The sequence below is a fragment of the Amphiprion ocellaris genome, chromosome 23 (genome assembly GCF_022539595.1).
Source record: "Amphiprion ocellaris isolate individual 3 ecotype Okinawa chromosome 23, ASM2253959v1, whole genome shotgun sequence".
NCBI lineage: Eukaryota > Metazoa > Chordata > Actinopteri > Pomacentridae > Amphiprion > Amphiprion ocellaris.
In genome coordinates, this window is record NC_072788.1 from 19,127,758 (window position 1) to 19,150,310 (window position 22,553).

General features: G+C 39.5%; 1 protein-coding gene across 1 annotated transcript in view; it reads right to left on the bottom strand.

Moving 5' to 3' along the window:
- Positions 1-22,553, bottom strand: part of adam19a (ADAM metallopeptidase domain 19a) — a 265,930-nt gene that overhangs the window by 19,224 nt on the left and 224,153 nt on the right. The window contains exons 18-19 of the mRNA XM_055007585.1: positions 9,498-9,606; positions 1,395-1,536 (exon numbers count right to left, since the gene is read on the bottom strand). Of these exons, the coding sequence (XP_054863560.1) occupies positions 1,395-1,536; positions 9,498-9,606 (251 nt within the window). The remainder of the gene's footprint in view (positions 1-1,394; positions 1,537-9,497; positions 9,607-22,553) is intronic.

Sequence of the window (22,553 nt, forward strand, 5' to 3'; positions counted from 1 at the left end):
CTGGAAATCTTTGGTTCATCATGCAAGATTTTTGAACGCTGTCGAGTAGGAGAAAGGATGGTTCCTCAGTGTGTGACATCAACTGTCAAAAATGAAGGAAGAAGCGTGATGGTCTGGGACTGTTTTGCTGGATCCAGGGTCGGTGAGAGGTACCCTGAACCAAAAAGGCTACCACAGCATTCTGCAATGCCATGCAATACCCTCTGGTATGCGCCTAGTTGGTCAGGGGTTCATTCTACAGCAAGATAATGACCCAAAACGTAAGTCTAAGCTATGCCATAACTGCCTTAGTCTCCAATCTCCAGACTTAAACCCCATGGTTTGGGATGAAGTAGACAGAAGAGTGAAAGCAAAGCAACCTAAAAGTGCTACACATTTAGGGGAACATCTGCAACAGAGTTGGAAACAATTTTCAAAAGAATATTTGATTTCCATTGTGGAAAGAATGCTACGAGTGCGTTCAGCTGTTAAATCAGCCAAAGGTGGCTACTTTGATGATTCAAAAGTTTCAAATACATTTTGGTTTGTAAATGGATTTTTTTTAAACTTCATTTATTTGTTCTATGCTTTCATTTCAGAGTACAATGAGACATTAACATGCATAATTTTCAACTAAAAAATGGAAAAATTGGGCGTTCTAAAACGTTTGACCAGTAGTGTACGTTTAATTTAAATACAACAAATCATATGAATCCATTGGAGTCAAAGGCTGCAGAGAAAACAGCTACGGCAATTTGGACTTTTGTTCAAGCATTTTTGCTTGTACAAAGGTCAGCATTAAGGTTGTTAAATCACTGTGTGACTCACTGTCCTGACAGTACCACTACCTTGTTCCAGCTCTTCATTAAAACTACATGATTTGCACAGCAAGTAACACTCAAACAGGCTTTCATGACTCACCACCATTTTTCCTTTAGTAATTGCCATGTTTTTGTCTTGTTTGGACCCATCACTGTTTTTTATGAATGTGTCATCACATGAAAATTCTAAATGTCTTGTGCATCATTTTAAATCCATGTTACTAATATTCAGTGTCACATGTCTAGTATCTTGGAAAGCTTTCTGGTCTAGAGTAGGATTTAAAACGTATTTGCTTACTTTTGTTTAGCAGGCTTGAACAACATTTTGATACGCAGTATCAAGATTAGGCTTTAAAAGGGCCCATGCTTGTTATAAAGTTTTAATTACCAAAACCCCAAAATGAACAATGAGAGCTAAGCTACATTAAGCTATACAATACATATGAAATTTTATGTCCTATGCAGGTAATTCTATGCTTTCTCATATTCCTCTGTTCCGGATGTGCTGTACAGTAGTCCCAGGAAACTGTGTATTGTGTTATTATCAGACAGACAGACAGACAGAGAGACAGACAGACAGACAGGACACAGTACTTGTTGCTCTTGTTCTTCTCTCTCTGGGAAAGCCATTTATGGTAGTAGGAGGTCTTGACCCTGTAGCAGTAGAAGAGCAGCAGCACCGTGGGTAGGACAACCAGGAAGGCAAACAGCAGCCCCACCACCAGACCGACTTGACCTGTGGACACACACACATACAAATACACTGAGTGTGTTTACATCATAGACTGTCTATAAATGATGGATGTAGCCACTCTGATACACCTGTACTGTATACTGTTTCGAAGCAGTAAATTTGGGTTAGGTGGGGGGAATATTGCATTAAGAATCACTCTTAGGTCTTCAAGTGCAATTTAATTTAGTACAGTCACAGCTGAAATACTTAACAAATCCTAAAAAAGCCATTGAAAACTTAAAACTGATGGGTTCCATAAAAATATAGAAGAAATTTTGAGTATTGGGTCATTCTAGTACCAAAAGACAGAATACTTGTTGCCGTGCTTCGTGTCTATATAAAGAGAGCACATTTGAAAGTTCTTCAGAGATAAAAATGGCTAAAACAAGGAAATTAATGCAGGATACATGTCTGGAGATACAGATTCTCAGCCAGGAAAGGTACAGTTGCTGCCAGTTAGCCAGGAAGTGCAGATGCAGACCTTCAGCAGTTGGATAAGCTCTGCAGAAACACCAGCAGCTTGGAAGACAAACCAAGATCTGGGTGTCTAAGGGTTTATCAGCAAGAAATGATTGCATCCTTATCCACATGTGCAGGGAAAACTGCCGAATGACATCACCAGGAGCTTCAGCAACAGTGGACAAACCAAACTGGTGTTCAGTGTTCCACCCGAACTGCACGTAGCCAACTTTTAGATCATGGTTTAAGCTCCTACAAGGCTGTCAAGAAGCCCCTGATCAATGAGAGACAGAGGTTAGCCTGGCGTTGTTGGGCCCAAGCACACAAGAACTGGACAGCCAGGAAATGGAAGAAGATTCTGTTGTCAGATGAGTCCAGTTTCCAACTTTATCTTCCTCCTGCTAATGTGAGGGTACGCAGAAGGCCAGGCGAAGCATTATCTCCAGCATGTACAGAATCCACAGTCAAACATGGTGGAGGCAGTACCATGGTTTGGGGATGCATGAGTACCGCTGGTCACTGTCTGTGACATTGAACTCTGCCAAGTATTGTGCCATTCTCCAAACCCATGTCCCTTCTCCACATGCACTGTTCCGTTGAGGTCAAAACTGGATGTTTCAACAAGGTCTGTTACAACGTGTGAACCAAAGAATTTAGAAGAATTAAAAGCAGTAATTCAAGAAGAACGGGACAAGATTACCCTTCATAAGTGTGAAAGGCTCGTGGGGAACATGCCAGCCAGGATTAGAGCTCTACTGTGTGCTAATGGCAAGACTATGAAATATCAATTTGATGATGTGATGTTTATTTAATTTTTGTACAGTTTTTAACCCATTCTCTGTAATTTGTTGACTTTCATAATGACAATGTTGAGAACTGACATATTAAAACTGTTAAGAATTTAGTTTTATTAGTTTTTCTTGTAAAGAGTAAACTAGGGATGCATTTTGACGCATATCATCATCAGCCTTGTTTTTAAAAAATCCGACTGCCGATAAGAGATCAACTTATAACTGGGCTTTTTTGGCTCTGATGGAGCCACGCCTTTCTGTCTGCAGTCACTACTCTGTCTCCAGCATTGTCCCACCCACAGCACCATTTGATTGGCTACACGCAGAGCCACGGCACGGCAACAGCCAATCAGCAGTGAAAACTGTGCATGCACAGTGCTCACACACATGGGAGAGGAGAAAAAATTTTGCTGAGTGAAGAAGTTCAGGAGAGCAGATACACTACCAGTCAAGTTTCGACATACCTTCTCATTCAGTGCTTTTTATTTATTTGTATTATTTTCTACATTGTAGATTACTACAATAGCATATAAATAAATAAGTTAATTTCATGGTAAAATCTGTTAAAAGGTCATAGTTACAAAGTTATCAGAGAGAAACACCTCTCATAAAGGATCGTTCTGGTTACAGCAGAGTGGGTGCTCATCTCTGCAATAGACAATCTTTGGCGTTTTTTCTGTAAGTGATAAGTTATCAGTAAGACAGAAACAAAGAAAAACCTCATGAATACGCTGTGCTGGCTCTAAAACATATGAGCCTTGTGAAATTTTCGTCTTTGTGAGTATTGTCTGTACAAAGCACTTAAAAGATGCCACAAATGCTTTGAATTATTACTTTGAGTGAGTTTTGCAAACTCGATGGTGTTTCCATTAGCAGTTATTGATGTATTACATGTGTATAAGCTAGCTGTTTCTGTTTAGCATACCACATGTATAATATACAGTAATTGCATTTTCTGTATGTTACAGTTACCAATTGTCACGTTTGACAACAAGAGACCTCCATAAATGCAAGAATAGAAAGCCTTCTTTAATTTTCGCAAGCTGTCTAGCAGCAGAGTCATGTGTTGAGGACAGTGCACAAGATAATTCCATATGTATTCTTTTATGCTTTTGATGTCTTCAGTATTAATCTACAATGTATAAAATAATTAAATAAAAACCATTGAATGAGAAGGTGTGTCCAAACTTTTGACTGGTAGTGTATATGTTTCGAAGGTAAGTTAAGGCAGCAGACTCTGAAAATTGTAATAAAAATCCAAGTCCTCTACAACTCACAACTACTAGTAATGTTACTGTGAGCCCAATAACATTGTATAAACATAAGTGGCAGCTCTGTTCCTAGCAGTCCATCCAGATGTCTGTAAATCACTTAAAACAAGACTGCTGACAATATCTAAATATAATAAATAAAAATGATGCTAAAACTTTGGGGAGCTATTTATTTGTTTAATTTTTCATTTAGCTTTATAAGACATGCTGCTGAGCCTGGGAGCTCCCTGCACTTTTTGTTAGAATTTTAAAACAGTGTCCACTGATTAAAAAAAAAAACAAAACAAACTTTAAACATGTTGCAAATCCGAAAAGCTGTTTAATAAGCATGTGCTTAAAGGCATTCAAACAAAGTTACGTGTCGGAGTTTGTGTTATTCAAAATTTTGACGTCAATATTTTCACTTTTACTGCAAATGAATATTGACTCCAAATATCGGTTATCGGCCTCCTTCACTACTAACAATCGGTATCGGCCCTAAAAAACATATTGGTCGATCTCTACAATAAACAAAAAAAATATGATTTTTGTATTTATTTGTGTCTGTCCAATGCAACCACACCTTTTAAAACACAAAAAAAAGATTTTTTCACAAATATTTTATGATAGTATTGTGTAAAATTTTAAGGGTGTCCAAAAACTTTTTTCCACCACTATATCTGTGTAGAACTGGATCTTAAGCCTCCAGGACATAAGTGTGATTCACTGCTTCCTACGAAAATGTGTTTTTCAGAGTGTAATTTCAGAGTGTAAGAGTGGTGTAGTTTGCTGTACAGAATCTAAAGACCCCAAAGACAAAATTGTGATTTGTGATACTGGTTTGCATAGTGTAAATACAGTCTGATGGTTAGCAGGTCATCAAGTTTCTATATTTATAGTATGTGCAATTGTTTCTTTGACTCATCCATACCATGCGGAGTGTAGCCTACTAAGGAGCAGAACATACCAGAGAAACACACAAAGATCCAAAGCCCTCTCCCAAAGCTGTAAATTTGGTAAGACACCATTTCAGGAGACAGCTAACCCAAAATTCACCTCAAAATGGGACATCTGCTGTTCGGATGTTTACTACTAAAGGACCACTCACGGCACTTTTGGAGACAACAGGATGCCTCCTACCTCCACTAGAATCTAATAAGGGTCATAAAGTGTCAACTGTGAGGAAAACCACACCTCTGCAGGATTGGCATTCTGACCTTCTGATCTCCCTAACTAACATACCGAACTTTCTACACAGGAATGAATAGAACAATTTAAATCAGAACATTAAGGAAATGCACCATCATCGGAACGACGATCTGGACTCAGTTTCTGATACCAGGTTAATCAGGACCAGTTTGGAAGAAGAACACATGGAATCTGAAGTGTTTGTGGAAGATGCACACACATGAGACATAAAGACCACCTCCTCTCTCTTTCTGTCACAGACCACAGCCATAAAAGACACAGAAGATTTTTCACTCTAAGCACATATTCTCCCTATATCTTCTTTTTCTTATTATTAGTGAATGTATATGCTTTTATGTTTAACCATGTTAAAATTTTACCTTCATGTAGCCTAACTACAATTTGTAAGTTTATTCTTGTTTACACATTTTTTTATTATCTCAGGAACCATATGAGATAAACGTGTTGTCTTTGGTGTCATTTTAATCATGTATTCAGTGTTATTTCAGATCTGGGATCATCATAAATATTGAACAATTATATTTCTACATTTAAGAAATGGACTAAGAGTAAGTTTTAAAGGTATTTGGCCTCTGACCTCCCCTGGACAGTGAAGCTCAACACCACCCATTGGGAGGAACACATCCATGATTGGTTAGATGCTGATTTGCATTTGGCTCCAAAGCTTTCTATATAGATGAAAGTAACTGGAATGCTACTTGGTTTTTAGTTTTTGAGTTAAGGTTTTAAGTTTTAAATTCAGCTTTGTATTAGCTTTTCTTTTGGGCTTTCTTGAGTTTTTGATTTAGTTTTTATTTTGGCTTTTTGACTGTAACCTGGGCTTTTAGAACAATTCAACATAGGTTTGTAACTGGGTTTGTAAGAATGGGCTTCTAGAACATAAGGATCTTAGGAAAATGCAACTCTTAGAAGAATGCAACTGGACTTAAGAATTACAAAAGAACTACAACAGCGTGAATATTTTGTTAACAGCTATGAGCTTTGACTCTTAGTGTTTTTACTTTGGCACACTTTTGCAATCCACACCTGCCAAAGTTCCTTCTGCGTTCCTGAACCAACTCATCCAGCAGATCATCACAGCTCCACATCCTGCAACGGCCTCTCTCTCACTACCACAAAGGCTACGCAAGTATTACTTTCCTTCTGCTAAACAGGTGAATTTACAAATTATAATTTGTTTTCCAATTCCAAATTCTAAATTCATCACCTTTTCTACCAACTGCTTCCAGTGACGATCACAGTTCATTAGTTTATCTGCATTTATTCATTCATTTATTCACTGTCTGTAGTTGTCATGTTATTGTTGTTTGTTTGTTTGTACAATTAGTTAATAAATGTTTGTGTATAATTATCATCGGTTCTACTGTGTATTTCTTTGGTTTGGGAACTGGAGGTCAATGAAATCGGAGTTTACGACTTTCAGAATGAGACTGATCAACTTCATTTCATCAAAGTCTTTTTGAGACTTAGCTTAAATTGATATTTTCCTCAGGCAAGCTGATGGTGCTCCTAAATTAACGAGTGCAATTTTAATCATAAAGTGTAGTTTCTTTCATTTCTACACGTTCCACTACATGAGTGTCGTTTGTACAAGCCTTCATTGCAGGATAATGTTAATTCAGGTAAAGTTACCCAATACGATTGTCCCCTGATAACCTTGACATGCACCATTGTTAAGAGACAGTAATTATTTGTTTCATCTGTGGACAGACTGTCCCTAGAAAGAAACTGCCCATTTGAGAATATGACAAGAAAAATATGGAATACCAGTTTTAAAATATCAATAAAACTAAATATTCTAAATGCACAAATCTTGTGTATCTCATGTGAATTAGCTTTTACTGACTCTTTTTAAATAATCCCATTAATTTGTTCAAATGGAAAATAAATATACGGACTGGATTTTGTTTACTAAGTTTGAGTCAAACCTTGAAATTTATTTATTTTTTTCCTGCCCACTGAACAAGTCTATAGAGTTTTGGTAATTATACATATTTCTGCAAGCACGATAGAATGTTTGACATTCATTCAGTTCCTGTGAAAACCTGACAATAACTGGGACTGCTGTGTACTAGAATTAAAGAGTGCTCATTAATTACATTGGTACATTAAAAATAATACATTTTAAAAATTATTTTTAAAAAAAAGGTTTTAAAATGGGAACAGCAGGAGAAACACTTGAACCTACATTTCTCATAGTGTAACTTGAAAGTATCTTGAAATTACAACATCCAAACCTTTCAAACTTCATACCTCCAGTTTGTACTACAGGCTTTCCTGTTAAACCTTTGATGGCATCGTTGCAATGATTACTATTTACACAGTCATACTCATCAACTAGTTAATTTTTGATTTCTCTATGGCCTTTCATGTGCAGTGAGACCATGTTTTCAAGCCAAAAATTCTGATGTGTCATTGCCATGTCATCTCCATGGTGTGCCTTTCATGTAATTCATTTGGTAGCCACTACTTGCTGTTGCCAGCACCACTTATAAAATAGAGCGCACTGTGTGTACTTGTATTATTCACGTTGGAGAGACAAATCTATTTAGACCCTTGTATATAAAGATGGATAAACCATCTGTGACCTCACCATTAACGTTACTGAACAGCGCCTTTGAATTTTAGTAACTCTAGCTATCACCATCTCAGCAAAGTCAGTCTCCTCCCAACTCCCAGCTAATCCAAAAATGAGTAGAGGTTGAGTGAGAGTGCAGCTGAGGTCGGCCATGCAAATGTCTCATTGACTATATTACGACGGCACTAACTTGCCACTCAAAATGACCATACACCTGATTATACAACACTTTAAGCCCTACTACAATTTAAATGAGGGAGTTCCTCCTGCTACAGTTAATTAATGGAGAAAATAGAGCTATAGAGACTAAAACCCTGTTCTGTATCAGGCTGTAAGCATGTTTATCTATCCATCCATTATATACACTGCTTAATCCTCACTAGGGTTGCGGGAGGGCTGGAGTCTATCCCAGCTGACTTAGGGCGAAGGCAGGGGACACCCTAGACAGGTTGCCAGTCTATCGCAGGGTTACATATACAGACAAACATTCATGCTCACATTCACACCTACAGACAATTTAGAATCACCGATTAACGTCAGCATATTTTTGGACTGTGGGAGGAAGCCGGAGTACCTGGAGAAAACCCAGACATGCACAGGGAGAACATACAAACTCCATGCAGAAAGATCCCGTGAAGGCTGGGATGCAACCCAGGGACCTTCTAGCTGCAAGGCGAAAGTGCTAACCACCAAGCCACTGTGCAGTTGTGGTGAAAAGCACAGAATTACATTTTTTTTGTACAGAATCTGGTGCAAGCGGTATGTTTTTTGGCAAATTAAGTGATACAGAATGTAGGATAAAGTGATTTTGATGACATATCATAAATGTAAGCTTAGATTTAGTGATTTTCCAAATGCAAGGTGAATCACAGATGGCTGTTGGAAGGTTGCTCTGACTGTGATAAATGATGTAATTTTGAGAATTAAAAAAAAAACACAAAACATTACTTTCAAACTTATTGGCAGGTCGAGGGGTTCAGAGGGCTAAGATCATGGTTAGGTTAAAGTCACCTTTAGGTTAAAGATAGAATAAAGTTAGGTTTATTTTAACCCCTTGACGCCTGAATTTATTTACAATTATATAAAAAATGTAATTATATGTGTTTTTGCTTTCAAGCTGATGCTAAATTAGGTGGACATTGTTAATTTGTCTGTAGTACATAGAATAGATATACAGTCAAGCCCGAAATTACTCATACCCCTAGCAAATTTTAACTTAAAATTAATTTTAAATGTAAATAAAAGCTGAGAAATTATTTATTCCACAATGATGCCTCTCATACATCATCTCATTATGTTTTGGGAAATACCTGTCTCATTTGCAATAAAAAAAAAACAACTTGCTGGTTGTATAAAAGTAACTAAGTCAAAATTTGCTATGCGTCTGAATAATTTCAGGCTTGACTGTATAATAACAATAACAGATGAATAATAATGTAGGTCCCACTCCGACCAGTCTGACGAGAAACCAGTGCTTGCAAAAGGTTCCTATGTACATATTAAATGTACACAAACAGGCATTGGGGGAATGCATACGCTATCTCGGCTGCAGTCTGAATGCAAGCAGTATGATGCAAATTTGTGACGGTCAGTGTTAAAGGGTTAAGCTTAGTAAACCTCCAGGGAATGTAAGTCAATAAAATATCCACCAAAGTGTGTGTGTATGTGCGTACTCACTGTCATATTGAACAGGTCCACTGTCAACGCTGCCACCCAGTCCTGGCTTCTCACAGAAGGGTGGTGCATAGCCTCGATTGCAGTGGCAGTTCCCATTGCTGTTACACACCTATACGCATTCACACAGCAACAACGCATTTGTTAATGTGATTTCCTGTTTTGTCACTGGATAATCTTGTGTGTGTGCCTGGAGGTGTACCAGTCAAATTAGAAGCACTAATTCCTTGTTTGCTGCAGACTGGCACTGTATGCTTTATAATGGGATTTGCTGTCTCAGTAGGATAATATTTACCTTTAGATATTCACCTTATAAATGGAATAGACTGCAAGACACTGACATAATAAGAAATTACATCTCCCACTTGCGTTTCCATTATCTGTGCATAATGCAGTCACTTGTACCATGAATATTAGAGGGTGTGTGCACTTCCTTTGTCATGTTTCCTTTGTCAGGTCTCACTTGAGTTCTTCTCAGCAAAACAGAGAATTAATAAAAAAGAGCCCAAAAAGCCCCAGGTTCACGGTGTGGCAGGTAGTTCTTAGTAATTTGATTAACTGCAAATGTGTTAAGGAAAACCTGATTGAAACACACCAAACCTGGGGCATGTATTATTACACTATAGGAGCACTGATTGGTTTCAGTGTGGCTCACGGCTAGCTATAATGAAGTTGCCATGTGTCGTCTGCTGCATACACTCTACTCAGTGGACACAAAGGAAGCAGGACACACACGCACACAGACACACACACACACACACACGCATACACACGCATGCATGCACGCACACAAACACACGCACACACACACACACACAAAGGTTCAAGGTTTGAATCTGAGAGTCAGCTGGTGCTTTTCTGTTGGAATTTGCATGCTTTTCCTGTGTCTGTATGTTTTTTTTCCAGGTGCTCCATCTTTTTTTGCACAGTCCAAAGACATGCATAGTAAAATAATGGTTGATTGGCTGTAGTTGTAAGTGTGAATGTGCATAGTTGTCTGTCTCTTTGTGTTGGTCCTGTGTTAGACTGGCAATGTTTCGAGGGTGTACCCCCCAATGTCAGCTACAATAGGCTCCAGTCCCCTGTGACTCTCCACAGGAGAAAGAGGAAATGGGTAGTGGAATACCTGATAACTTGAAGTGCAGGTCTAAACTGTGGGGATGAAGTTAAAGGGCAATTTAAGTACACCTGCATAAAAAACATATTTTTTTGTATGTTCTAGAGACTACAAAGATGTGTGTGTTATTACATCTAAACAATTTCTATCAAAAGGGTGATGAAATAGCAGACAATATTGTGGGTGCCCCATTTTCTCCACAGAAAATCTTACATAACCCACAGCTGGAGCATTTGGTTAAACTGGTCTGGTTAAATAGTTGGCCTAAAGGATTAAGAAGTCACAAACATTTGGTTATTTGATAAAAAGTTAAAAAAAAATACAAGCCTGTGCACATAAACACTTGGCATCAACTGACTCCCAAGGTGCATTTAAGCAAGAAGCATCCATTCACTGAGCCTAAAATTCTGTGCTGTGTGTAGCTAGTGGCCTGTTGAACCTCACAATTACCTTGTTAAAAAAACAAAACAACTAAAAACACAATCTACAGCTTCAGTTAGTTAACTTTTAATTCTGGATCATTCTTTGGTGAATTTAGCAATTCTGTGACTTTGTGTTATGGTCTTATGAATAACAACAAATCACTACCTGTCTGATTCCACTTTTCCCATGCCAACAGCAGTGGGGATATTGTGGATATTACAGTGTTTAGATCCAAACATATGGCCAAAATTATGCCTCAGAGAAAAAGGGCAACCCTTAATAATGCTGGTGAAAGTTTGACACACAGGTTCATCCCTCCCTCCCCACCTTAGTCATTTTCATACAGTCCCTAAGAATAATAAGCCATTTCACCCAAAACAGGTCTATGGATAATGACCAGTAATCAGCCACCTCTGAGACTTCATTAAACTCAAACTTGTGAGCTGAACTAGAAAAATCTCCCTTTTACTTCATTACATTTGGCAGTAAATTATCTCTAAGAGTTTTCTGTGGACTTGTCTTGAACTTGTGGAAAAAAGATTATCTGAAGGTTGGCATTTAAACTTGATTAATATATCTCTAGAAATCTTGTGCCAAACATCCAATCCACCACCCCTAAAGGAAGGAGAAAATACTGCTATGCTCCAATTACATTAACAAGTAATTATCCTATCAGTGATTAACATATCTATTTACCCCATTAATTCAATTCAATTCAATTCAATTTTATTTATATAGCACCAATTACAGTCAAATTGTCTCAAGACGCTTTATAGAACCCATATGCCTGACTGCCAGAGCAAGCCCCATACACTCGGTTGACATGAAGGGCGCTCAGTTGTTTGCTAATTCTTATTGGTGGTTTATTTCAGATTCTGGAGGCCTGCTGCGGTTTCATTGCGAACATTTCTTGTGTTTCTTGAAACATTATGTTTTGGTCCATCCGACACCACCAGGTTGAGAATTAGGAGGAGATACCTCAGGACACCATCCATCGTCTCATTTAGAGCATGCCCCGACATTGTCAGGCATGCATACAAGCACGTGGAGGCCATACAAACTACTGAGTACCATTTTGAGTTGCTGCCAAGGAATTTCAGAAATATGGACCAGCCTGGCACATCATTTTTTTCACTTTGAACTTTGGGGTATCTTGCATTCAGCCCTCTGTAGGTTGCTAATTTTCATTTCCATCAAGCGATGTGGCATGTTTTCGTTCTTTACACATCATCCAGTCCATATCAATGTAGATATCCAGCTTCTTATTTTTCCCATTAAAATATGATGTATTTTCAAAGTGTTCCTTTAATTTTTTTGAGCAGTGTATGTTATAGAAAGATAATAGCAGCAAGCCGTATGAAATCAAATGCCATACCCTGTATTTAGATACATCAATGCTGATATATCACACATTTTTTCACCTGCTAAGTCTGCAGGACCTCTAATATGTTCTAAGTGTCTTTAATGAAAATATCCAGTGGGAGTTTTTCAAAGATGCAAACAAATAGTCTTCTCAAAAGTGAGTGCTACTCCCCCTGCCCATTATTCCTGTTTATTTGCATGAGCATCCACCACACCCCAAAAGCCTGAGGATCAATATGAATGAAATGATAATGTTAACTTTACAAAAAGCACTCCAACACAAGGGGAGACCCTAAGCTGGAAGGAAGGCAAAACTGTCTGTTTAGAATAATCCTGTCTCAAAGCCATTCTCATTATCCATCTACTGTTAAACTGAGTGGAGGGAACAAAAAGGGGACAAACAGCATAAAACAAAGTGAAAAGAGAAAGGGATTAAGGGAGGAGAGGATATGTCTGGTGTTTTTCTTCTCGCTCACAGTATTTCAAATCTTAATCAAATAACAATGCTTAGCGAGTGGAAAGCCCATTCCCTATATAGAAGATAGGGTAAACAGAGACTCGAGTCTTTAAAGACTTCTGAGGTGTGAAATTTCAGTCGAAGCTGGGCTCACTTCAAATGCTCAGGGTCAAAACAAGTTGCAGAGCAGTTCAAAACACAAACTAGGCCACGTCAGCTAGGGTTAGACTCATACTGTTTGTATGAAAGCAACCAAGTTTTTGAAAATGTCTTCGCTTTGTGGTTTCTTCCACAAATTGTAGCATAAGAGGCAGTGGCAGAAGTGATGTGAACTAGCCACCAATACGCTAACAGGAAAGAAGGCAAAGTTTGAAAGTTCCCAACTCCGATTCATGGCTGTCGCCTTGGGTTTTGCATGTACAACATCACCACCACTGGTCCGCTGTTACCAAAACAACAAACCCTGGGTAACCAGCGACTTGAAAGCTCTCTTCAACAAACAGAAGAGGGCTTTTAGAGTGGGGGACCGAGCAGAACTCAAATGTGTACAAAGGGACCTCAAACACAGATTCAGAGAAAGCAAAAATGTGTACAGGAAGAAACTGGAGGAGAAGCTGGAGAGGAACAAGGCCAAGGATGTCTGGAGTGGTATGAGGGAGATCACCCGCTTCCAGATGAAAGCTGGGGGAGGAGGAGCAGGGAATACACATAGGGGCTTTCGACCAAAGAGCACCAGGTGCTAGGTTGGTTCAAAGTTGAGAGCCAGTGCTTTTTTGGTTCAAATCTCGTGCCGCCCCAGAACGGGTTTGTGTTTCCATTCGGAAGGAGCAAAGTTGGAGCTGCGTCATTGCGCCACCACAAAACGTGTGTACGTACTGCGTACGTAGCCGTTCAACAGCGTTCACGCCGTACGGAAACCCACACAACAACAATGGAGGACTTCATTGGAGTGGTGTACATGGCTTTGCTAGTGTGTCTCGCCATCGCTGAACAGCAAAACCTTCTGTTAGGGGTTACCCATCGGTGTCGCCGTTCCAATGCCCGGCGATCACGTTTGAGAAGAAAGGTAATTATCAAAGACGTTTGGATACTTAACAGTAAACGTGCTAGCGTTAGCTTAGCTACTTAGCTTCGACTACGCTTGCATTGATTACTTAGCGGTTAAACATGCGCAATAAGTTGATGATCATATCTATGTTTATTTTTTTAGATGTTTTTAGATGTCACCCCACCCTCTGCCCGTGACGTGCTCGGCTCTCAACTCTGGCCACCTCTGGCCCAGCAACGAGTTGGTGCCCGAAACGGCCCCAGTTTTTGGAGCCCGGAGCCGCAGCTCCGGTGGTTGAAACACAAAAAACCGGCGCCAAGTCGGGCGCCGGCTCCAACTCCGAACGGGCTCCACCCCGGTCGAAAAGAGGGTACAGAGGGTCATTGAGTTGAACCAGTTCTTCCTGGTTGGACTACACATTACAGTCCGACAGGTGAGGAGAGAGTTGGAGAGACTCCACCAAGGGAAAACTGCTGAACCAGATGGGCGTGTTCCAGATAGCTGAGCGGAGTACTCCAGCACCTCTTCAACCTGCGCCTGCACATTCAAAGAGTCCCAGTGTTGTGGAAAATATCCTGCCTGATCCCTGTGCCCAAGACACATCGTCCCACTGCACTGAAAGAGGCCCATAGCACTGACCTCTGAAATCATGAAGGTCATGGAAAGTACTGAGACATCTCAGACCACTGCAGTTTACGTATAATCCCCATGTTGGTGGATGATGCCATCATCTGTCTTTTGAGATGACATGGCCATAGTAGGCTGTGTGGAGGATGAATACAGGAACCTGGTGGGCTGGTTGGTGTGATGTATGGTGAGAACCACTTGCAGCTGATGTCCCGGCTCTACTTCCTCAGGAGGCTCAGGTCCTTCGATGTATGCAACTGCATGCTCCTGATGTTTTATCAGTCTGTGGTGGCAAGTGCCATCTTCTCTACTGTGCTGTGGTGTGCTGGGGTGCAGGCATCAAGCCAAAGGATGTCAACAGACTGAATAAACTGATCAGAAAAGCTCAGTCTATTGTTGGTTGTCAGTTGGTCACCCTTGAAGGAGGTGGTGGAGCAGAGGATGCTGACCAAAGTGCTGGCCATCATGGACAACATCTCCCACCCCCTCCATAAAACTGTGGACAATCTGAGGAGCAGCTTCAGCAACAGACTGATACAACCCTGCTGCTCCAAGGAACGGTACGGAAGGTCATTCCTCCCCATTGCAATGAGACTTTTCAATATTTGTGAAGTCTTGTGAAGACTTTATCACTTCGCCTGCTGATGAAACCACTTCACATACTAGACACTTTACATTCTGTAAACTCACTTGTACCTCCTTATGTTATTTGCACATCCAAGCACAATCTCATTTGCACTTTCTGTTCATTTGCACATTTCTGTTCCACTCTTGTATAGTCTGTTGATTTTTTTCTAGATTTTTCATCTCATTTTATTTAATTTTACCTTCACTTTATACCCTACCCTAATATTGTGTGTTATCGTATTGTTTACCCCTTTATTGAATATCCATGCTGCTGTAACAACTTAATTTCCCTCCGCGGATTAATAAAGTCAGTCTAAGTCTGATGCCATGTGTCCACTAGATGTGTTTTTCCCTGCACGTAAAAGCGCTGTATCTGAAAATCGTCCGCTTGGTGGGCATGTACTTGAGGCCAAAAGCCGGTGTTCAACTCCTGCTGACCTTCTTCTCGAACAATCGTAACTGCCATTGATTGGACAAACGCATCGTCTGCTCCTGGATTTCAAGCCAGACCAATATGGCGACTCGGTCGTAAACTTTCTATTTAATTACAAAAACAGTTCAGTGACAAGTATTTCTGAAAGCATTTAAGGTGAGAAATAACCTGGGCAGTAGTTGAATCTGTCCTTGTTTTAGTTCACCAATGACTAGTTTAGACGGTCTTGTGAAACACGGTCTTGTGAAACATTGTCTATGTGAAACACGGTGTGTTTCACATAGACAATGAATGGGATGCTAGAAACTGACAGATCCTGTGGACACGTATCTTTAGTCTAAAGGTGGACAGAAGGTACATGTGTGATTCAATTTGCACTGCAATAGGTTGGTCTGCTATGTCACACTACCCCTCATTGCAAACACAGAAAAACACACAACCTGCTATGGCTGTTTCTGAAAGGCTTTAAAATTGCACTTTATAAAGGCTATAGCAGCTACTTACTGACTGGGCAGTAGCTTTGGGTCAGTGATTATTCATGAGATGTGGCGAGCACAGTAGGGGGACAAAGCACAGGATTTCTGACAAAATTAGACGTTCCAACTGTGTTTGGGCACCGTGCAAGGAAAGCACATAAATCACAACACCTCGAAAGTTGGCAGAGAATACTTCAATTACAGTTATTAACACTTTTAATAAGGAATTATGAAAGTGTAGTTGACCCAGACAATCTGCAAGGTGACAAGTTTGGGTTACATGCAGACTTACAGAGAGGTGATGAAATTTACGGCATGCATGTACCCTTGAGGGCATGCGGACATGGAGCTGAATGAACTGGCTTCTACGCAAACTGTACCACAGGCATATGAACTGTGTTGGAATGTTGTACCGATTCTAAATATTTTGTGCAGACATTACATATATACTGTGCTCATATTTGAAGCATCTAAAAGGCACAGAAGCAAACTAAACATGTTCTTCAGCTCTTTTGACAATTTGTACTATGGAGCTTGTTTAATAAATTACGTGACTTAAATACTTTAAAATGGCAGCCTAGCCACAAAAAAATCACATGAACTGATATAAAATCTACACTGCTAAACTTGGCTAGTATAATAGTTGGCTCTGATTAGAACTAGATTTGTTGTTTTTTTGTTTCCATAACTGCTGTGTATGAAAGTACTGTGAAAATGTGCATATACTAAGCAGAAGCACTGTGTGCATATCTGTGGGGGAAAACACATTTTATACCTTATTTTTGGACAAATACATAAAATGTTTTGAGGGTTTTTAATCAGATTTGACTGATGGCTTGTCTACATTCATTAAGATAGGTGTCTAGTCTTGCCCACAGCGTTACCAAGAAGAGGTTGCTGAGTAGTGCTGGGGTCATGTGCAACAGAGAGCACTTTGGAGCCTCAGGCAAGAGCTCTCCTCTGCATCGGTCCTCCAGCTGTATGAACCTAATAAGCAACTGAAAATATCAGTATATGCCTCATCATCTGGTCTCTTATGCTTCCAGGTCACTGACAGACAAAGAGCAGAGATATTCTCCACTGGAAACTGAGGTGCTAAAACTGACACAGGCCTGTGAGAGATAAGGTGATTTTAATCTTTTACTACATTTTGAGCTGGAAATCAACTACAAACCTGTTGTGAGTCTACCAGCTGGGCAGACTGTGAACTCACCATCACACTGATACAGAGATTCAGGGTGTGCTGTATGAGGTACACTTTCACAATCAGACACACACCTGGAAAAAGCCTCACATCAGCTGATCCCCTCTTTGTTCCATTAAGTGGAATGGATGATACTGATATCTACAGTGAGTCTTTGCTGGACAATCTACTGACAAGTGACACATACAACTCAGCTTCATGAGCAACGGTATGCTGACAGTGTTTACTTAGTCCCATACATACAGTGCAGAGGTTTGGCCTGACAGGAACTACGAGGGACTGTTGTTGTGTGGCACAAGGCTAGATGCACGTGCTAACTAGAGATTGGATTGGGATTAGATTTTTAACTGATTGGTATTGCTTTTGGGGACAAACCTTAGCCTGATCCCTTGTTTGAGGTCAACTGTCACACGGGTGTGATAAAGGGTAAGCACAATTTGTGACAGGATCTGACTAAAATGTCTGTAGTGTGGAAATATATTAAATTGGAAAACAAAAGCAGTCAAACAGCCACTTACAACATCTGCAATCACAGCATTTACAGAAGTGGTAGTAATAGAGCTGCATTCATTTCAAATTATTCTTTTATCAGATGTGACTGCTATTGGTTTTACGACTGTGAAGTGGAATTGAAATTCTTGTTGGTAATTTTTTACCTAGCTAAAACACAATTATTATTATTTCTATTTATTGTGACTTTGACAGAATCTTAAAGTTAAGCTATTCACACTTCCACGTGGAAATTATGAGTTTTGATATTTTGAGTGTTATAGTTTTACTACTATAGTTCAGCACTAAATGAAATGCAATATTTTTCATGATGCATTGAAGAACTACGAGCATCTACACTGGATTAGATTTGAAGTTTGCTCTGTGGAACTGTGTTATCTGGGAAAATGGTATCAAATCAGGACACCAAACCAGCAGGTATTCAATATAAAATGACTCAAATTGGATGAACGCATGAAAGGCAAAAAAATGTCCACAGATGGATTGTTCAGCGGAAGTTAATAACTGTCCTGCAAGTAAGTGACAATAGCCATAATTTTCCAGACATTTAATGAAGTAGTTTGTGGTTCACTATGGCTTTGAGCATGCAACCAGTAGTCCTATATAATGGTGAAGTGGGGTGCACGATTCAAACTGTTAAAAAATTCCTGGAGAAGGCCAGAAACCCTGACAGTGTCTTATTGGCCAGGCCTACAGAGCCAAGCCTCTGAATAATGGCTACAGCCCTGCCCAGTTTACTTCTGGGACGTCACCTTCACATCGTGTTGCCTTTACGTTAACAGAGGTTGCAGGCAGCTCTCTCAGACCTCTACACTTTAGCATAAGGAGAGTGTGAAAAGACAGATATAAAATGTTTCAGAGCAAGGTACACAAAGCTGTCAACAAAGCTGTTGGCCTTTATCTGTCAAGACCATTCCTTAAAAGAACACTGTCTGTTCATAACTTGTGAGCTACAGTTAGCAGAGTAAGTGTGTTTGCACTGTGCATCGGTGGTCCTCCTGGCCCAGCTGTCGAACACATACAACCAGGATCACCACCCACTTCAAGGCCCAGAGGCTACATTAGCATTTCTGACAGCAGATCGAGAAAAAGCTTTGAGCCAAAGAAGAGAAAAGGTTGTTTTATATGAACTCAGGTGACACGGTTAAATACCGTTTTACCCAGCTGCTAAACAAACAACCTGGGAACTCATAAACTCCATTTCTAACAGTGCTGTTATACAACCTGAACATGGAATCTAACAGTTTCCATTTGTGAGACTTACATCTGTTCACACTGAAAACAACTAGGAGAACACACGAAGAAAACTGTCAAATGTTAACTTGTAAAATAACACAAACAGCACAGGTTTCATTTTCTCATAGTTTTACAAATATTACAATGCAGACAATAATATCAGCTGTAAGCAGCTGAAGTTTGAAGGCCCTCAGTTATCAAAAAGCCATACTATGGCAACTGTCATATTGCATTACATTGGTGTATGAGCCCAGTAGAACTATATATAGAAAAATGACAGAGTAAATCTGTTCTCTGGGAAGAATCTGGCTCACTGTCAAAGATCAAAACATCATCATCATTTTTGTATAGTTAGGGAGCTACTGTCAGGTGTAACCAAGACACAGTTTAACATAGCATACTGTATATTTACAGTATTACATTCAGTCTACATACAGTAACTTAGTACCGTTTTGGCATGCAGTTTATGATGGCTTCTATTTTTTCTATTTTAAGCACCTGAGACAACAGGATTTACTCTACCATATAAAACACTTAGGCGCAGTGCCTAAGAGCTTTTGCTGAATGCCTGAGGCCAAACGAACATAAAAAGGCATATCAGAATGAATGGAAAAATAACTGTACAAGTTCTATGTGCTGACAAAGTAACTAAATATATCAAACAAACAAAAAAACTGAGAGGTAGATTGATCTCAATCAGAAAGGTACAATGGCAACAGAGTTGACCTGCCTGTCAGTATTGTTCGAACAAGCGTTTGTGTGATTGGAATGTGACAGATGCTAATCAAACAGCTGACTGGACATTTTTCATTGTCCACTCTGGATGATAAACCAGCAACTCAGATAAGCAAGTTGCTTGCCATTGATAAATTAATCCTGAAGAAAGAAATTGGTGGTATACACAGTGGTAGAAAAAAGTTTTCGGACACCACATGCATTTGTGAAATATTGCATTAAGAATCACTCTTAGGTCTTCGAGTGCAATTTCTTTCGGTATAGTCACAGTCAAAATATTAAACAAATTCTAATAAAGCCATTAAAAACTTAAAATTGATTGGTTCCATAAAAATACATAAGAACTTTTGAGTACTGGGTCATTTTGGTGCCAGTAATCCACTAATGAAGGTTGTACTTATTATTAAAAGACACAATTTTTGTTGCCGTGCTCTGTGTCTATATAAAGCCAGCACATTTGAAAGTTCTTCAAAGATAAAAATGGCTAAAACAAGGAAATTAATGCAGGAAACACATCTGGAGATACAGATTCTCAGCCAGGAAGGGTACAGTTGCTGCCCGGTAGCAAGGAAGTGCAGATGCAGACCAGCAGTTGGATACACTCTGCAGAAATACAGATGAACCAACAGCTGTCCAAAGGTTTCTTCAGCAAGGAATGATCGCATCTGTGGTCAGATGAGTCCGGTTTCCAGCTTTATCTTCCTCCTGCTAATGTGAGGGTACGCAGAAGGCCAGACGAAGCATTATCTCCAGCATGTACAGCGCTTACTGTCAAGGATGGTGGAGACAGTATCATGGTTTGGGGATGCATGAGTGCTGCTGGTGTTCGTCATCTCACTGTCTGTGATGGCACATTGAACACTGGCAAGTATTGTGCCATTCTCCGAACCCACGTGCTCCCTTCTGCACGTGCACTATTCTGTCGAGGTCAAAACTGGATGTTTCAACAAGGGAATGCCCATTGCCACAAATCCAGGGCCAGTACAACTTGGCTACAGGAGCACACCCGAATATTTGCATCTCAAAATAGATATTCGGATATCACTGTAACGACCGAGTATTTGGATATTTGGGTCCAGCCCTAATGATGACAACAATTGTCTGTTCAGAAACCAGCAATAGTCAAATGACTGTGATGCAAAACAAGAAAATTAATCTGACAAACTGGAAGCATCAAATGTTCAGCAATACTGTTTGAAAGATTATGTAAATGGTTAATCAATATCAAAACAATATACCACAAATTTTCTGACAGTCAACTCATCAATTAATCATTTTCCAAAATAAAACCACAAATCCTTGGTGGTTTAACACTGTTATGACTGGCAATGATTCCATAGAAGAACTTCTACCACCGAAACAATGTCAAAATACATCAAGAGTATACCTTTAATTTCACTTTGAAATCCTGTTTGACAAAATAAAAAGGTATATCTGAAACCCCTTTCATCCTGACATGCTGTCTTTTTTCTTTTTTTATGTAATCATTTTTGTTAAAAAAAAAAAAAAAAAAAATTCGCACCACTTTCTTTGGAGACAAAAAAGGAAATGCATCTTTTTTTTTGGACACGCAGTAGTATTCCTTATCAGTTGGAAATAGAATTTGGAGTTGGGTCGAGGCCCCGCTGCACTTACTGTGTCATTGGTGGTAAGTCAGTGATAGATCATGTCCTTGTCACTGTGCTAGTGACTGCTGCTGATGGCTGCTTTAATTATGAAACCTTACACCAGGGCTATTCAATTAAAAATTCACTGGGGCCCAGATTTTCAGACTAAGAATATGAGCTGGGCCGGACGTTTTTAGCAGACACTGAGCAAAGTTAACCATTTAAAATAAACACAAACAGATAAGATAACAAAGACACTGGATGTTTATTAACGTATTGCCACATCCAAAAGGACATAAACATAATAGAAGAGCAGTATTTAAACTAAACCTGTGCTGAAATACTTCTTCAAACACACAACTTCAACACATTTTGATAGGTAAATATAAGCACATGTTAAGGTGCATATGAACATAAAAACTAAGTGCAGATTAGAAACACCATATTTTGTTTTGGTTACATCTGAAAGTGCATTGAAAAGTAACTTGGTTAAGAGTAACTTTTCAGAACTTGAGACATTTTTCTTCTTTTGAAATAACAAAAAACAGAGTTTGTCCCTGTCCATATTTGGTCTCATCTGAGACAGTCACAGCTTCAGTGCATATAATCAAAAAAAAATAAACAGTAGGCACAGTGATAGTTACTATCCCTTTGAAATGAAATAAAGCTGACATCAAAGTGCATAATAAAGTGCAACTAAGTGAAATAACTGTCAAAACAAAATGTATTTCTTAAATATTAAACTTATAATCCCTGAACAGAAAATAGTCACATAAATACATAAAACTATCTTTAGTGTTTGCTACAGCACGCTGCTTTGTTGCACTTACCATGTCTCGAAGACATCTGTGGCGAGAACGTCAACCCTGCGAATGTTTGACGTTTCAGACAGGGGTACCTGTTTGATAGCAGATGCCACACTCGTCTTAACTTTATCGTCCGTTAAAACTTCATCCACGACAGCCAACATGCAGTCCTTCATGGTTTCTGAGTCTGTGAACGGCCTCTTTTTCTTTGCCATGAAGCTGCTGTGGCCCTTTCCTGAGCTGTGCAAGTCCGCTTCATTGTAGTACAGCTCCAGTTGTAAGATGCAGTCAAACTTTGAATTATAGCCGCTCTCTCATGAGATCCCTTGGGAAAGTTTGTCCGAAACGCGGCATGTTTTTCAATGTGGTGTCTTCGGACATGATAATCCTT